Source organism: Micromys minutus (genome assembly GCF_963924665.1).
Source record: "Micromys minutus genome assembly, chromosome: 18".
Taxonomy (NCBI): domain Eukaryota; kingdom Metazoa; phylum Chordata; class Mammalia; order Rodentia; family Muridae; genus Micromys; species Micromys minutus.
The window spans coordinates 37,030,199-37,047,193 of NC_137953.1; the positions used below are offsets into that span (position 1 = coordinate 37,030,199).

Genomic DNA, 16,995 nt, shown 5'->3' on the forward strand with positions numbered 1-16,995 from the left:
TCAAAGCACTGCATGCCATGCACTAATGGGTTATACAGTGGTGGATGCAGAAGCAAACTTCTTACTTCAGCATGCCAATGCCGATAAAGTGACCTTGATATTAGATGTCTTCAAGCTTTACCCCTTCCCTTCAAAGAGAACACTGAAGTAGCTCTGGTGGGCTCACGATGTAGGAGCCTCTTATTTCTGTCATGTATTTTGTTGCATAGGAAACAGATGTGCCTTAGAATTAGAAGGAAAACTGCCCTTTCTGATTCTTATACCTTAAGCTGGAGTTGCCTCATCTCTCATTCCTGCTTTGCTTTACTGAACAATCTGAAATCCTTGTTGGTGTGACAGAGTGTAGTCTTGTTAATCAACTGGAGCTAGAAACTAATTTGGGTATCAAATATACTGAGTACAATTTACTCATTATTTTGGTTGAGATCTTGGATATTATGTCGAAGGGTGTAGTGTTGACATCCCTGTCTCATTTCTGATGGTACAGGAAAACTTTAATGGTTTACATGTTGAGTTTACACAGTGCTCACTATGGTCATTTCATGTGTGGCTGTTATTGTTTTGGGCTACATTCCCTTCTGCCTTTTATTTAAGAGCCTTTTACATGGGGTTTTTGCCTGTTTTCAAATGCCTTTTCTTCATCTCCAAAAAATTGCATAGTTTTGCCTTTTGTCTTTTTACTCTATGTTCTATGCTTACTGATTGGCATACCTGAACTACCCTGTTACCTCTGGGACAGGTTTCACTCAATGATCGTAAATAATCAATTTATGCATAGTTGAATGTGACACTTAAGCTTGTGCTGAAGATTTTTAAATTTATTTCCATTTTGCTATTATTTACTGTAATATTTTAGAATGTCCGAAGGTCCTTATTGAATAAATATGCACATGTCTTTAAATTAGGGCTAATAATGACTTCCTTGTACACTACATCTCTTTTTACTATGGTCTTAATGTGTTTTATAAATTTACTTCTCAACTCAAGTATCATCTTACCGACTAAATGATGATCTGAAGCCAGTTATTTTTAAATATTTGTAAAAGTTTTCCTTTGATTTGCCAAAGCTAAAATATATTCTTGATTTGTTAAAGTTTAGGATTAATGTTAATTAATCTGGAGATGGCTCAGTAGGTGAGAGCTCTTGTAGAGCATAGGATGACCTGAGTTCAAATCCCTAGCAACTCTGTATTAAAAATCTGGGTATGGTGACAAGTAATTCCTCCTTAAAGAGTGGTTCCCTGGAGCTCCTATGCCAGCCAGCTCTGCCACAAGCAAACGGTGAGCTTCAAGGTCAGTAAGAGACCTGCCTTAAGGGAGTAGGGCGGGGAACAGAAGGATACCTGTCATCCTTCCCTGGCCTCTCCACAGGCACACACCCTTGCAGATGGCATGTGAAACACACACACACACACACACACACACACACACACACACAGAGAGAGAGAGAGAGAGAGAGAGAGAGAGAGAGAGAGAGAGACAGACAGACAGACAGACAGACAGAGAGACAGAGAGAGAAAGAGAGTGAAAATTGTCTCTATAACTTCTTTGAGATAGCCATTCTATCCATTATGTACTGTATAATTGAGAAAGAGAGGTACTAGAGGTGATCTTGCCTCTTTAAGCGCTTTTGCTGTCTCCCTGTTTTTAAGGCTGTTAATGCCAGTCTACAGAAAGCCCAACAGGATGTTTGTGTCATTACGTGTAGGTTTGAACTTGTACCCAGTTATGCCTGCTCTTCTAGATGCACTACTTTTACTTTGACTCAGCTTTTATGTACTCTCCACTTCACCCCCACTGCCAATCCCTCCACTTTTCCTTTTCAAACAGAAAAAATTAGCCCATTGCTATATTTATTTTAAAATGATAAGTTATATATGGAATTCTTGAGTTAGTTGAACACACACACACACATTAATCAATTTCCGGTTCCTGATTATTTGTCAATAAGCTATTTGTTGATGTTAACCTGATATTACCTTTTAGATATAATGATCATTCTTAGTCAGCTAAGAGAAGAGCGATATTTGCTGGAAATTTTCACTCTATAAACTTTAAAAATGCATATCTTAATAGTTTTCAATTTATTAGAGGGAGGAAGGGGGGGAGGAGGAGATGAACATTGCTTTCCACTCCTGGTTCTGAGGCTTGAACTCAGGTCTTCAGGCTTGCATGGTAGGCATTTCAACTGGCTAAGCCATCTTGCTTCAACTATTTTTATATGCATATCAAAGGTATAAGGAAAGGAATAAATATAAGCTGGATAGGTAGTATTTTCTTGTACCTGTATACAAAAAAAATAAGTATCACATGTTTATTTGTGTAACAGCGTTTTTTACTTTTGATGTATGCCACAGTGTCTCATTTGAAAGATGCCTTGTGTCTCTGGGACCTCTCACCATTGGAATCTCCCTGTTGGCTTCAGGACTGTATAGAAGTGATTTGGTATGAAAGGATGGGGCAGGTAGACTTAGAGTTCCACCCACTCCACACTCTCCTGTATTTGTTATATTCATTCTATGGCATATGTTTTTCAGCAAGGTGCTGAAAATGTTACTTAAAAGCTGTTTGTTTTTGCCAAGAGAATCGATATTCTTGACTCTTCTGTACCTGATCCTCTTGCTAGTTATAAGCATTTTCCTCTAGTTTATAGATATCTGACTCTTGTCCTCAAATTGTCACTGTCTCTTATGGAAAATTGTATACTGTGCAGTGAACTGGTCAACTGAAACTACCCTTTCCCAGGCTCACTATTCATGGTGGGATGAATGGGATGGCTGATCCTTACCATCCTGGAAAATGAAATTATGTGAACCACTCAGGGTCTCCCAGAGGGCCTTCAGAAGGGCTTGTCTTCAGCTGTCACTAGTGTTAGTAATTTAGTTACAGAGTCTTAAGTAAGTAGGAGGTGGATATGTAATAGATGTAAAGTCAGTTTAGCTAGTATATAATTACCCTGACTTCAGGTTATGTAGCTTCTTTAGTGATAGTCTTGCATTTAAATTGGCAAGTTTTCAGAATAGTGTGTGCAGTATTCCTTACAACTCTGTGTTCTGTGACCCTGGTCAGCCTCCTAGGAGTGGGTGTTCTCTTCTTAGAGCCCTGCTTCTCAACTTGGATTGACTTTGAGTGAGCATTTGGCCTTCATAAGTATACTCAGCTGCCATACCATAGCAGCTAGGTGCTGTGCTGCTAGCCTGTCCTTTGAAGAGGCTCGGGATACTGAAGGCCCTTCAGTGCTCCAGAGAAACACTCAGTAAAGATCACAGATGAGAATCATGCCAAGTCTTATAATGCCAACTGTGAACTCTTTCTTGCTTGCTTTATTCATTGTGTATTGAGTTCATATTTGCTACTGATTGTCTCCCCAAAGAGTAGCTGGTTACTAGTGATAAAGTACGGATTGAGAACTCTTAAGATCTCACTTTATTGTAATGATCCATATTTAGTTAAATAAACACATGTGCTCTTTATACATCCAAGATAATTTTATTTATCTGTGTTGCTTAGCATTGCTTATACAAAATGAGATTTGTCCATTTTAAAGAAAATTTTCTTTGTGCTAGATGATTCATAGTAGCTTGATGGTAGATGTTTCTTGAGATTTCTTAGTAATTAGATAGTTGGTGATACCCAGAATTAAAGAGGTATTTTATCATAGACTTTATAAATAGGATTGTGGAAGATGAGATGTCATACTTCATCTCTGCAGTATATTATGAGGGAAGAAACAAAAGAAAAATAATAGCATTTATAAAGCAATATTTACTAAAAGGTAATAAAAGTATCCATTCCATGGCATGAAGCACGTCATGAGGGCTGGTGCAGAACTGTGCATGCTGGTACTCAGTGTACATACCACTTGATTTTCCTTTGAAATACGATAACTTTGTGTTAGGGACTTGACTAAAATTTAAAGAGTATCCCATTTCCTGGCTGAAGAATATTACAAATAGTGTGAGCAGTCTTAGTAATTGCACATAAATACACTATAAGTAAAATCCTTCTATCTAAAACCCTGAAAAAGATCTCTAAACAGCAGTTAATTTTGTGTGCATTTCAGCACTCCTCTAAGAAAACTATATTGTTATTTGCTTAGGAGAGAATATATTTCCATGCCTTTCTGAGTAAAACCTTTTTCCTACATGAAATAAAGCCTTGAAAGAGAAAGCACACTAATCTGTCTCTCTTTAGCAAGCCTAGGAGCTAAATGACTAAGTTGTATCCTGGGCTTTCCTGGTGATTTACATACCAGTCAAAGGCATGGTACCTCTTCTTTAAGACCTTCTTTCCATATAAATTCGAGGACTCTGCCTCTAAGTTAGAAATTAATATTTTTCCTAGTGGGGCTTTCTTGTTTTAAGTGGCATAGAACACAACTCAAACTTGCCTCAGCCAGCATGAAAATTTATTGAGTTACAGAACTCAGAATGGTGCTTGGCTTTAGCTATGGCAGTGGGAGCTCAGTGTGTTCATACGTCCTTGCTTTCTTTTCATGCTTTTGCTCAGGATCAGGATGACAGACTTCATAATTCCCCAATCTCAAGGTGCATTGCAGCAAAAGAGGAAACTGCAAAGTCGGACTCTGGCTGGAAAACACCCTACTTTCTGCCTGATTTATCCCTTTCACCCAAATAGAGATTCTTCTTCTTCTTCTTCTTCTTCTTCTCCTTCTCCTTCTCCTTCTCCTTCTCCTTCTCCTTCTCCTTCTCCTTCTCCTTCTCCTTCTCCTTCTCCTTCTCCTTCTTCTTCTTCTTCTTCTTCTTCTTCTTCTTCTTCTTCTTCTTCTTCTTCTTCTTCTTCTCTCTCTGTCTCTCTCTCTCTCTCTCTCTCTCTCTCTCTCTCTGAGTGTGTGTGTATGTACAGTTTATATATATTTATATAGGTGTGCGAGTTTTCCTCTCTTACATGTGTGTGCATGAACATACACCTTGTGTATTGGAAATTGGTAGTAGGATTTCATATGTGTTAAGCAAGTGATCTACTACTGAACTATAACCCCAGCTTTTTGTTTTCTTTTTGTTCATTTTGATGAATTTGAAATTAAAATTTAATGTACTTCATATTTCTTGTAAAGGAAAGTTTATAAGCACATCACAACATTTAAACTTTATATACATATGTATATATACACACACATTTATTATTATATTACCAACATATATGTATATATTATCTTATGTATATACGCATATATAGGTAAATATCACTATATGAAGAATTGGTATATGTCAGTATGCATATGCACATGTGCACATACAAACCTATACACATATAAACACTCAGTATTAAACAGCTAGTGTGAGGAATAGAGAGGTTGTTATGATTGAAGTAAGATGTCTGGCTTGAAGGCCTTAATCACACATAAAGTTCATTAACCTTTTAGGAAGGTTATAAGATAGTTCTTCATGCTTGCATAATATTAAAATAGTGAAGTCTAATCAGGATAGCTTTCCAGTGTCCCAGTCATCTATGTCTAAGTGCATGATGCAATGAAATCTATCAAGTCTGGCACTCTAGCTATTGCCCTTTGATAGATATGTGTTTCCTTGAGGAACTGGGTCTAGGGTCTGCTCTTCAATATAGGTACATTATATCAATGCTGATTACTCAGGTGACAGCAGATGCTGGTGAGGATGTAGAGAAAGAGGAACACTTCTCCATTTTGTTGGGATTACAAGCTGGTACAATCACTCTGGAAATCAGTCTGGTGGTTCCTCAGAAAATTGGAAATAGTTCTACCTGAGGACCCTGCTATACCACTCCTGGGCATATACCCAAAAGGTGCTCCAACATATAACAATGATACATGCTCCACTATGTTCATAGCAGCTTTATTTATAATAGCCATAAGCTGGAAAGAACCCAGATGTCCTTGAACAGAGGAGTGGATACAGAAAATGTGGTACATTTAAACAATGGAGTACTACTCAGCTATTAAAAGCAATGACTTCATGAAATTAACTGGCAAATGGATGGAACTTGAAAATATCATCCCGTGTGAAGTAATCCAGTCACAAAAGAACACACATGGTATGTACTCACTGATAAGTAGATATTAGCACAAAAGATGGGAATACCAAATATACAATTCACACACCATATCAAACCCAAGAGGAAAGAAGACCACACCAAAGCGAGGATGCTGCAGCCCTACTCAGAAGGGGGAATAAAATAATCTCTGGGAAGTAGAGGGAGAGAGGAGTCTAGGAGGGAGAGACAAGTGGGTAGTCAGTTTAGATATGAAAGGAGATGAGGGAGAAATACAGAGGGTCAGGAATTTGAAATAAGGTATGTAGCAGTGGGGAGGGGGCACTGGGGTTAGCCACTAGAAAGTCTAAGATGCCAGGGACTGAAGAGGTTCCCAGAACCCAACAGGGAGGATATTAGACAAAATACCTAACAAAGGGAAGCTAGAAACTTTAAAGACCATATCCATCGACCTCAAAAATATTAATACAGAATAATTCTTTTCAAAAGGAAATTCAATGACAAAGAGTGGAACAGAAACTGAAGGAAAGGTCATCCAGAGACTGCTGTGCCTAGGGACCAATCCCATCTGCAGACACCAAACCCAGACACTATTGCTGATGCTAAGAAGTATTTACTGACAGCAACCCAATATAGTTGTTTACTGAGGGGCTCTGCTAGAGCTGAGCCAACACAGATGCTGCAGATATACACAGCCAAACATCAGACTGTGAGGAGACACCAATGGAGAAGTTAGGAGAAGGACTTTAGGAGCTGAAGGAATTTGCAACTCCATAGGAAGAACAACAATATCAACCAACCAGACCCCCACAAACTTCTAGAGACTAAATTACCAATCAAAGATTACCCTTAGGAGGAGGGGACACCCATGATTCTAGCTGGATATGTAGCAGAATATTGCCTTATCTGGCATCCCTGGGAGGGGCCCCTTGGTCATGTGGAGTCTTGGTGACTTGAGGTAGGGAAATGCTAGGGCACTGAGGCAGGAGTGGGTAGGTGGGTGGGCAAGTACCCTCATAGACATGGGAGAAGGGGGAAGGGAGGGTGTAACTGGCTTGTGGAGGTGAAACTTGGAAGGAGGTTGACATATGAAATGTAAATAAATAAAATAACCAAGAAACATGAAAAAAAAAAAGCAACTTTCTGAGTGGTAGGATATGAGGACTCTTGTACAGCTGCCAATATTTACATGATGATCATGTGTGCCTTCTGCAGCTTATTCTATTATTGCATGCATGCAACACAGTTATTCTTATGCTTTCCATCCTGTCAGTCTTGGCAAGTTCTTATGTTGTCTATGTAGGTTTTTGTATCAAAGTGGAAGCTCATGTTAACGTACTGGAAATGGACAGAGTTGTCTGTATAATCACTTTCACCAGTAGCCCCTAGTCCTCTGCACCTCCTGTCTTGGATTATCTACATTGTCATTCTGTCATTTCTGCATTTTTACCTTAACTTGGTGACATATACCATGATAATTTTGGTGATTTTTTCATTAGAATTCTAATCTGTAGGAATCAGCTTAAAATCATTGTGCTAATCAGTGTTCATAGATTCTGGGACCGAAATCGAACTCAGGTGTTAGTTATAAGTATCTGAAATAGTGAGATCTTTCTTTTCTTTTTCCCCACCTCCTCCTCTTCTCTTTCTGGTTTTTTTTTTCATGTAAATACTTAAAATTACTTTAATAGTATACTTTGTAGTAAGTGAAATTATTTCTCGTCTGTTTTATTCAACAGAAGATTTTGAAATAGCCAATTTACCTGTAATTGTGAATGTAGTTCTCTTTTGTTAATATTGCTAAATGCTGAGTTAAAAAATCAACACCTAAAGATATTTACCATACCAGAGTTGCTGATATAGAAAAGTCTCTCCAGTGGTCTTCAGTGTATTAGTTTTCAGATGCTTATCAACCTGAGGCATAGTAAATAATTGTTCAACCATTACTGGACAATCTGCAAAAGATTTGCAATGTAAACTAATGGACATTTTACATTAAGAGCTAACTGATGCAGGGATTCTTAGGACAGTTTAAATTATGATGAATGAACATTTTGGGACCGGTTTATTGTGATTTATCCGGCTCGTCTTCTAGCTTGCCCCCTGCTCCTGGTTTTACATGGTTGTTCCCTTATTGGTTACGTGTGTTGCTCGTTTTCAAATTGCCTTGTGCAAACATCTGCCATCACTGTTTGCTAAGTTCCTCACACAGTTTCTTTTGAAATCAATTTTTGTTTATATATTTGTAAAATTTGAAAATATTTTTGAGAATAAAACTTAAAAGAAGTAAAGAACATTTTGTGGTACCTTATTGAAATCAAATTGCTTTGAAATTGGAATTTTATTCCCTTCAGAAGGAATAAATCCCCATTTCTAACTTGTGTAACAAGAGGGTAGTCTGTACATTTCTATAGTTATTATTCTAACTCAGCTTTCCATTTGTAACCTTGATAATATGGATAAATTTAGCCACTGAATGTTTGTCTTTTCATAAACTTCCCTAAATCTGTTACATAAAATATGCTAGAGATACTAAGTCTTCAATTTTTTTATTGAAAAAAATGACGGGAATTTTCGCAGAGCTGTCTGTGTTGAGTTCCTTTATGTCTTCCTTGATGCTGTCTCTATCTGCTCATTGCAAATGAAGCTTTTCTTAGTTTAGAGGTCATACAGACATTTGCTTCTTGCTCCATTATTTTTCCACATCAACAAGCACTTGGATGCATACCAAATGAAAATGTACCTGTTTTTGATTGTTTTGTTTTGTTTGTTTGTTTTCGATATCACTGGGGACAAATCCTTGCCTCACAAATGCTAGGTCACCACTCTATCAAAGATCTTTACCCCTGGCTCTTAAAAAGAATGAAATGTTGAATTTAGCTGATCTTTGCTATGTAATATAGTATGGAAATTGATAGCATTATACTTGTTAATTTTACCAATTAAACACTATTTCTTACATTTTATATCGCTTTAGTAAATAAAATTTTACATAAAGGATCTCATCTACTTGTTAATTTTGTTTATGGAGAATTACTTTTTATAAGCTGAGGGTAATTACTGATCGTTTACCATCTGTTTCTATTAATCAGTTTTTGTGTGCTCCCCAATCAGTGATATTTCGCTATTTTATGTGATTTCATTTCTCCCTCTTCACTCATGATGATTTTCATATGTAGGAAATGTGCCACAATTCTATGAACTTCTGTCTGTTAAGTTCATAGCATGATATAAATGTGGGGTCTAGTCACTATGAAAGTGTGGGGTGGTTAATGAAACTAGGCATACCTCTGAGTTGTTTACTTTTTCTTTTTTTCTTTTCTTTTTTCCCTCTTCTTTCATTAGATAATCTGTATTTACATTTGAGATGTTATTCTTTACCATGCCTTGCTCCCATCTCCCCTCCTCCTCCAGTTGCCTTCACAAAGGTGCACTTTCTCCTAATGAAGCTCTCCAACTCATTGCCTTTCCATTCCCCTACATTGGGAAAAATGTGCCCTCACTGAAACAAAAGCCTGTTCTTACATTGATGCCAGACACTGTTACCTTCAGCTACATGCACAGCTGGCCTCTCAAAATGCACACAAAAGTTTTACTCCATGGGAGTTTTGGAGGATTTGGTTGATAATGTTATCTTCCCATGAGATTGCAACCCCTTTCAGCTGCTGAGGTCCATTCTTTAGCAACCTCATTGGGATCACTGAGTTCAGACTGATGGTCAGCTGCAAGCATGCTTAGCAGTATCTATATGACTCTAGCATAGTCCCTGAGAGGGCATCTCTGTCTGGTACCTGTTGGTAAGTAATTTTTGTAATCAGCTATAGTGCTTGGATTTGGTGACTGTATATGTGGTGGATCCCCAGGTGAGGCGACTTCTGAGTGATCTTTTCTTCAATCCCTTTTCCTCTTTTTGACCTTGGATTACCTCCCATGAGAGTTTTCTTTTCTAAGAAGGACTGAGGCATCCCCATTTTGACCTTCCTTCTTTTTGAGCTTCATAATGTCTGTGAATTGTTTCTTGGGTATTGGTATTCAGAGCTTTCTGGGGCTAGTATCCGCTTATCAGTGAGTGCCTACGAAGTTCATAAAGTCATTGTTTCTAATAGCTGAGTAGTACTCCACTGTGTAAATGTACCCCACTTTCTGTATTCATTCATCTGTTCATGGACATTTGGGTCCTTTCCAGCTTCTGGCTATTATAAATAAGGCTGTATAAACATGGTTGGAGCAACTTTGGGGTATATGCCCAGGAGAGGAATGGCTGGGTTTTCAGGTAATACTAAGTTCAATTTTCTGAGGAACCACCAAGTTGATTTCCAGAGTGGTTGTTCCAGCTTACAACCCCAGCAACAGTGGAGGAGTGTTCCTCTTTCTCCGCATGCTCGCCAGCATCTGCTGTCACCTGAGTTCTTGATCTTAGCCATTCTGACTGGTGTGAGGTGGAATCTCAAAGTTGTTTTGATTTGCATTTCCTTGATGATTAGGGATATTGAGCATTTCTTTAGGTTCTTCTTAGCCATTTGATGTTCCTCAGCTGAGAATTCTTTGTTTAGCTCTGTACTCCATTTTTAATAGGATTATTTATTCTCTATAGTCTAGCTTTCTGAGTTCTTTGTATATATTGGATACTAGCTCTCTATCAGATGTAGAATTGGTAAAGATCATTTCCTAATCTGTATGTTGCCGTTTTGTCTTCTTCACAGTGTTCTTAGCCTTACAGAAGCTTTGCAATTTTATGAGGTCCCATTTGTCTATTCTTGATCTTAAAGTATAAGCGATTGGGATTGGTGTTCTGTTCGGGAATTTTTTTCCTGTGCCTGTGTGTTCTAAGCTCTTCCCCACTTTCTCTTCTAATAGTTTCAGTGTACCTGATTTTATGTTGAGATCTTTGATCCACTTGGACTTGAGCTTTGTATAAGGGGTTAGGAAAGAATCAATTTTCATTCTTCTGCATGCTAACTGCCAGTTGAACCAACACCATTTGTTGAAGAGGCTGTCCTTTTTCCTTTGAATGTTTTTAGCTCCTTTATCAAAAGATCAAGTGGCAATAGGCGTGTGGGTTCAGTTCTGGGTCCTCAATTCTGTTCCATTGATCTACCTTCCTATCTCTGTACCAATACCATGCAGTTTTTATCACAATTTCTTTGTAATATAGCTTGAGATCAGAAATGGTAATACCCTCAGAAGTATTTTTATTCTTGACAATAGATTTCAATATTCTAGTACTTACTTGCAGGAACCAGACAGAGATGCCCTCTCAGGGACTATGCTAGAGTCATATAGATACTGCTGAGCATGCTTGCAGCTGACCATCAGTCTGAACTCTGGGATCCCAATGAGGTTGCTAAAGAAAGGACCTAAGCAGCTGAAAGGGGTTGCAATCTCATGGGAAGATATTATCAACCAACAAAGCCCTCCAAAACTCCCATGGAGTAAAACACTAACCTTTGTGTGCACTTTGAGAGACCTATTGATCCAGTTGTGTATGTAGCTGAAGATAGCAGTGTCTGGCATCAATGGGAAAAGAGACTTTTGTTCCAGAGAGGGCACATTGTCCCAATGTAGGGTAATGACAAGGCAGTGGGGTCCAGAGGGGGATCAGAAGGGAGTGTACCTTTGTGAAGGCAACTAGAGGGGGTAGTGGGGGATGGGATTGGGACAGGGTAAAGGGATAACATCTCAAATGTAAATACAGAATATCTAATAAAAAAGAGAAAAAAATTGGCAAGATTAATATTGTGAAATTGGTCATAGTAAGAAAAGCATGTACAAATTCAATGTCATATATAAGTAAATAATTTAAAAATATGTTCAACATCCTTAGTCATCAGGGAAATTCAAATCAAAACAACCCTGAGATTCCACCTCATACCAGTCAGAAGGACTAAGATCAAAAACTCGGGTGACAACAGATACTGGTGAGGATGTGGAAAAAAAGGAACACCCCTCTACTTTTGGTGTTGTTGTAACCTGGTACAACCACTCTGGTCTTCATTCTGACAGTTCCGCATAAAGATTGGACATAGTACTACCTAAAGACCCAGCTATAGCACTCCTGGGTATATACCCAAAAGTGGCTGTTCTTTTCTAATGTAAACTTCTTGTCTTTTAAAAAATGCTATATAAAGGCAGAGAAAACTGTTTATTGAATGTCCATTGTGTTCCTATGTTATTGCTAGATGTATTATTAAATTACTACTTGTTTAATGACCCTCCTCTATAATAAAGAAGCTCAAGCTAAAATTGAGTATTTTACCCCCTTAGCCTGATTTTGTTTCATATATAGGACATATCACAGAGAAAAATAGACTTGTATGGGCTTTTCTGTCTGCCCATGGAGTTTGTTAGGTATCCATTACATTCTCTCTCCTGATATTAACATATCAAAGTTCAGGACTGAATGTTCTAAATCTTTTAAAATCTTCAGTTAAAAGGTGATAGGGTGGCTTTAAAATGAAGAACTAGGTCAACAGTGTAGTTTTCTTCTTATGAAGCGATTCCTGCCTTGGGTATTTACTCATTCTAATGACTTAGTGTAGAAGTCATTGAACCTTTGGACTAGGAAATTAGTTGAATACTGTGAGTGGAACTTGGCTGCTCTATGTGGCGTCTGGAAGACCATGCTGTTGAGAGTAATACAGATAGTGGGAACCCATAGATAGAAATAAAACATTTTAAAAAAACAATCTGGCTATATTCTGCCACTTGCTTGAGACTAAATTAGAAAGTAATGGATTAATTTCTTTGTTGGAGGACTTTTCAGGACAGCATAAATTTGGGGCTGTGGTTTCATTACTACTGATTACTCTTGTGTAAATCTACAATGAAAAAGTGTTAAGTCTGATGTAGTAGAGGACAGCAGAGGGAAATGGCAAGGGGAAGAGGGTGCTTGGGAGAGGGAGCACCTTCATGGAAACAGGTGAAGGGGGAGGTGGGATGGGAGTGGGGGAAAGAGGATAATATTTGAAATGTAAGTACAGAAAATATCCAATAAAAAGATTAAAAAAAGAAAAGCTAACCAATGTTTTAGTGGCTTTGATTTTAATATTTGGATAAGGGCAAAAGGCAAGACATTGGTCTGTTAAAGGTAAAGAAATTGCCACGATATCCTGTTAAATCACCAATTCTTGCAACTACTCCTCTTTAGGATAAAAAGTAGCTTGATCTTAACTCCTAGTACTAGGAATATATATATATATATATATATATATATATATATATATATATATATATATATATATATATATAAAATAAGTAAATGAGGCCAAGGCTCTGTAAGTCACCATAATCATATCTCACATGAACTGAAGAGAGCCAGGCAGGATATACAGTTCTGCATTTGGCCTTTTACATATTTATTATGGCTTCCAGTTTAGTGTTTTTAATGGGATTTCTAAGTGTGAGAACGAGTGGGCCTTTGTTTCTGGTGCCTTCTCTGGGCCTTTTTTTTTCCTCTTTGTTTTGTTCACTTCCAATGTGTTAGCTTTTGTTTTAGCTTATTTTATTTTAAAAAGAAGCATTAAAAAGTAGCAACAAAATATCATGAAGGCTTTTTCTTAAAAACTGATTTAATAGTTTAAAAACAGTAATTTTTACTAATACTAACATACATTTTTAACATAATATTGATATTTGACATAGTTGAAGAGAGGTTTTATAAATTGAAAGAGAGTTGAAGGAATGTCACATATATAAGAAAGACAAGAATGAAACATTTGGAGAACGGTTGAAGACAGGTAAGACAGAAATGTTTCAAGGGACTTCCCAGAGATAGAAAGGTAAACAGGATGGAAGATGGGAAGTCACTGTGTTAAGAAGACTTAGATTCATCCAGAACTTGAAAGAGATGGGGCCTCAGCTTTGGAAAGCATAGTTTGCTTAGACATAGTTTTGAAGTTCAAAACATCAGAGAAAGGAAAGTCTTCAGTGGCACAGAACAATGAGACAGGCTTTCACTCGAAAGTACCACTGTTCCCAGTGGAAGTCCAAAGCCAGCACATTAACATAGAGCAAGTGACTGTCAGAAGCTGTATCCTGCTGCTTTTATAAGCCCAAACCCTGGTTCTGTAATAAAAAAGGAAAAGCAAGTGTAGAGCAGGGTAGCACCACACCCTCTCCACCTCCGTTCAGAGGGACTGGAGAAGATACAGAGGGTCTGTGGGTTGTTCTGTCTTCCTGTGTAGAGTCAGTTATAATAACAACACGTACCATGAGGTAAATTTCATGATCCGGGATAGTGTGGCAGAGTGCTCTGAGTGTTTGCTTCTTAGTGATGCTCATGCAAGAGACTGTGCTTTGCTGTCTTTACTGACATGATTTGTATTGTTTTTGTTTGAAGCTCTCTTAAGAGCCTGCGCTGATGGAGGTGCCAACCACTTATATGATCTCACTGAAGGAGAAAGAGAAAGGTAAGCCCCACGGAGTCTGTGTATTCCTTACTTCTGCTGCTCTTTACTTGTAATCATTCTATGGTAGCTGTTTCCTTTTCTTTATATTCATCATAGGAATCCACCTCTGTGAGAAGCTGAGCTGTACAGCCCTGATGCATTACTTTCTTTCTTTGAATGAGATCTCTTAGAATGAGGATCAGCGTTTTTCTTGTTTATAAATTTCTATTCTTTTACTTTAAAGCCTAGTTAAGTCATGTTATCATGTATTGAAATTTGTGAGGACATTAAAAATTGGGTAAAATAAAACCTAAAGTGGCTATTTATGTTGGTACTAATATATTTTAAATGAATACAAACTGAACTCCTAGAAAAGAAATAGTCTGCTGTAGAAAATGTGAGGTTTTATATTAGTGTTGAATAAATCTCAGTCGAACTTACTGTTTTCTAATTACTTCTGAGTTACAGACATAATTTTTGTGAGAGGCTATCTAACGAATTGTTCTCTGTCTTGGTTTCCTGACCTTTGTATGGTGAGATATTTTTCAATGAAAGAACGTGTTTGATAGAAACATATTTTCAAACTAGTTTGGATTCCAACTCATTTGGAAACACAAAATTTAGATTAGAGTACACAGCTTGTGAAAACTCACTGTGGATACACCAGTCAGTCATTCTGGTATGTGTTAGTATCTGTATTGAAAGGGCTGGCATTTGAGAAATTGCCTACTTGCTTCCAAAACAAAAATAAAAATATTATGGCATAACAGGCCCTGTGTGGGCATTAAACATATGTGGTTTGAAATCATGCATTTTTCTCTGTAACATCAGAATGTTTTACTTTAGCTTTCTAATACCAGCAGTGCTGTTGAGAGCATCTGGGTGCATATTGTAGGGAAGTCCTGTTTCCTTTGAGATCAGATGCTACTGCTAGCGTCTGGAGACTGGCTGCAGTTATCAAATAGGCAATGATAGTGACAGCCTAGGACAGTTAAATTTTATTTACTCATTTACTACACAACTTTGCAAGTTTCTCTAACAAATACCTGACATGGACAAAGTCTGAAAAACATCCTAGTTATTTTTAAAAGTGCCTTGGCAGATAGTTCAGAATAGGGAGTCATGTCACGGGGGCTCAGGTTATAAACTATAGACTGGGCGCTGTTTGTCTCATGCTTGCTACCAAATAGTAGGCACTTAAACACTATTTCCCTATTGGTAGACAGAGCTCAGGACAATGGCAGTTGAACGTTATTTCTTTAATGGTAGACACAACTCAAGAACATAATTAAAAACAGAACTTGGGAAGTATTAACTCAATGCTTTCCACCCATTCCTTGATTATGAAAACCTTCTGAAACACTTAGGAAGAATTACAGATCTTTATATTGGGTATTTTATTTAGATGAACCAGGCACTAGTCTAGTAGCAAAGATAAAAGGGAACATTTTTATTTATATTTCAAAGCAAAACATCAGTGATTTTGGTAACAAATAACATTATTTTTATATTACTTTAATTAATTTCAAAATAATAATCAAGTATTCTTCATCATATTATAAGTGATATTTTGTTTCTCTGGTTCTTTTGTTTTGCTTTTTTTGAGACAGGTTCCTGATACATAACCCTGGCTGTCCTAGAAATCACTGTGTAGACCATACTGGCCTCAAACTCACAGGTTCTCTGCTCCTGAGTTCTGGGATCACAGGTGTTATGCTCAGCCAAATTTATAAGTAATTTTATTGAAGACATCTAAGGATGTATATAATCCAGCTGACAACTGTATGTCTATTCATGAAGATGTTTAATGAAACAGTGTAGTTAATACTCAGTGATTTTCAGGTTGTGATAATGTTTGCAATTATTCTTGTTCAATGCCTTGCAACATGGTTGGCCTGGGGAAGGGTAGAGTACCTACAAGTGATAAGTGAAACTAACCACTTTGCATGGGAATTAAATCCTTTGAATAAATCTCATTACTTCCAGGCCATAACTAGTAAAACTAATTGGATACAGGTGACTACACATAATTCCTTTTAATGGTATTTTTTTAACAAAAAGCCCTCACAATGAAAAAAACAAAGCACTAAGCTTTAAAAGGCCAAATTACAGTTTGTGGGCTGAGGCTGGTCTTTTTTTTCTCCTATATTTTTATTCATTAACATGCTCATCTACACTATAGAGCACTGTAATTACTCAACAAAAATGCATTTTTAAAGAACGATATCTGGTTGAAGACAACATGAAGTAGTTATACATTTGAGGTGGAAGGGAAGGCTGAGGTGGAAGCAGGGAATGGCACAGTTATTTAGGGACAGCAGAATTATCTAGGTCAGTGTAAGTGAGTCATCGCTGTATCCTTCTCCTTTCAAGTGACAGGCAAGGCCTAATGTGTTACCCCTGCTGCTTGTCACTCTACTTCTGAACATAGGTCTATGATGAAGCTAGCACCTTCGTGGAGCACCTAACAAAATGAGAATGTATCCTTGGCCTTGGCTAGGCCTGCAGGCTGCCCCGTAACTCAACAGAGCCACAGGAGAGCGAATACTGAGGTGGAAGGTGAGGGAGGACCAACACTCTGGGAGGCTTGTGATGATGCAGTACTGTGAGACTTCAA

At 37.7% G+C, this 16,995-nt stretch overlaps 1 protein-coding gene across 2 annotated transcripts in view; it reads left to right on the plus strand.

The window, feature by feature from the left end:
* The window catches only part of TPK1 (thiamin pyrophosphokinase 1), a gene marked incomplete at its 5' end in the record, with an annotated part of 314,282 nt that overhangs the window by 83,498 nt on the left and 213,789 nt on the right, over positions 1–16,995 (plus strand). For both annotated transcript variants that reach the window (XM_080931980.1, XM_080931979.1), the window contains one exon: positions 14,330–14,399. In XM_080931980.1, coding sequence (XP_080788106.1) covers positions 14,330–14,399 — 70 coding nt within the window. The remainder of the gene's footprint in view (positions 1–14,329; positions 14,400–16,995) is intronic.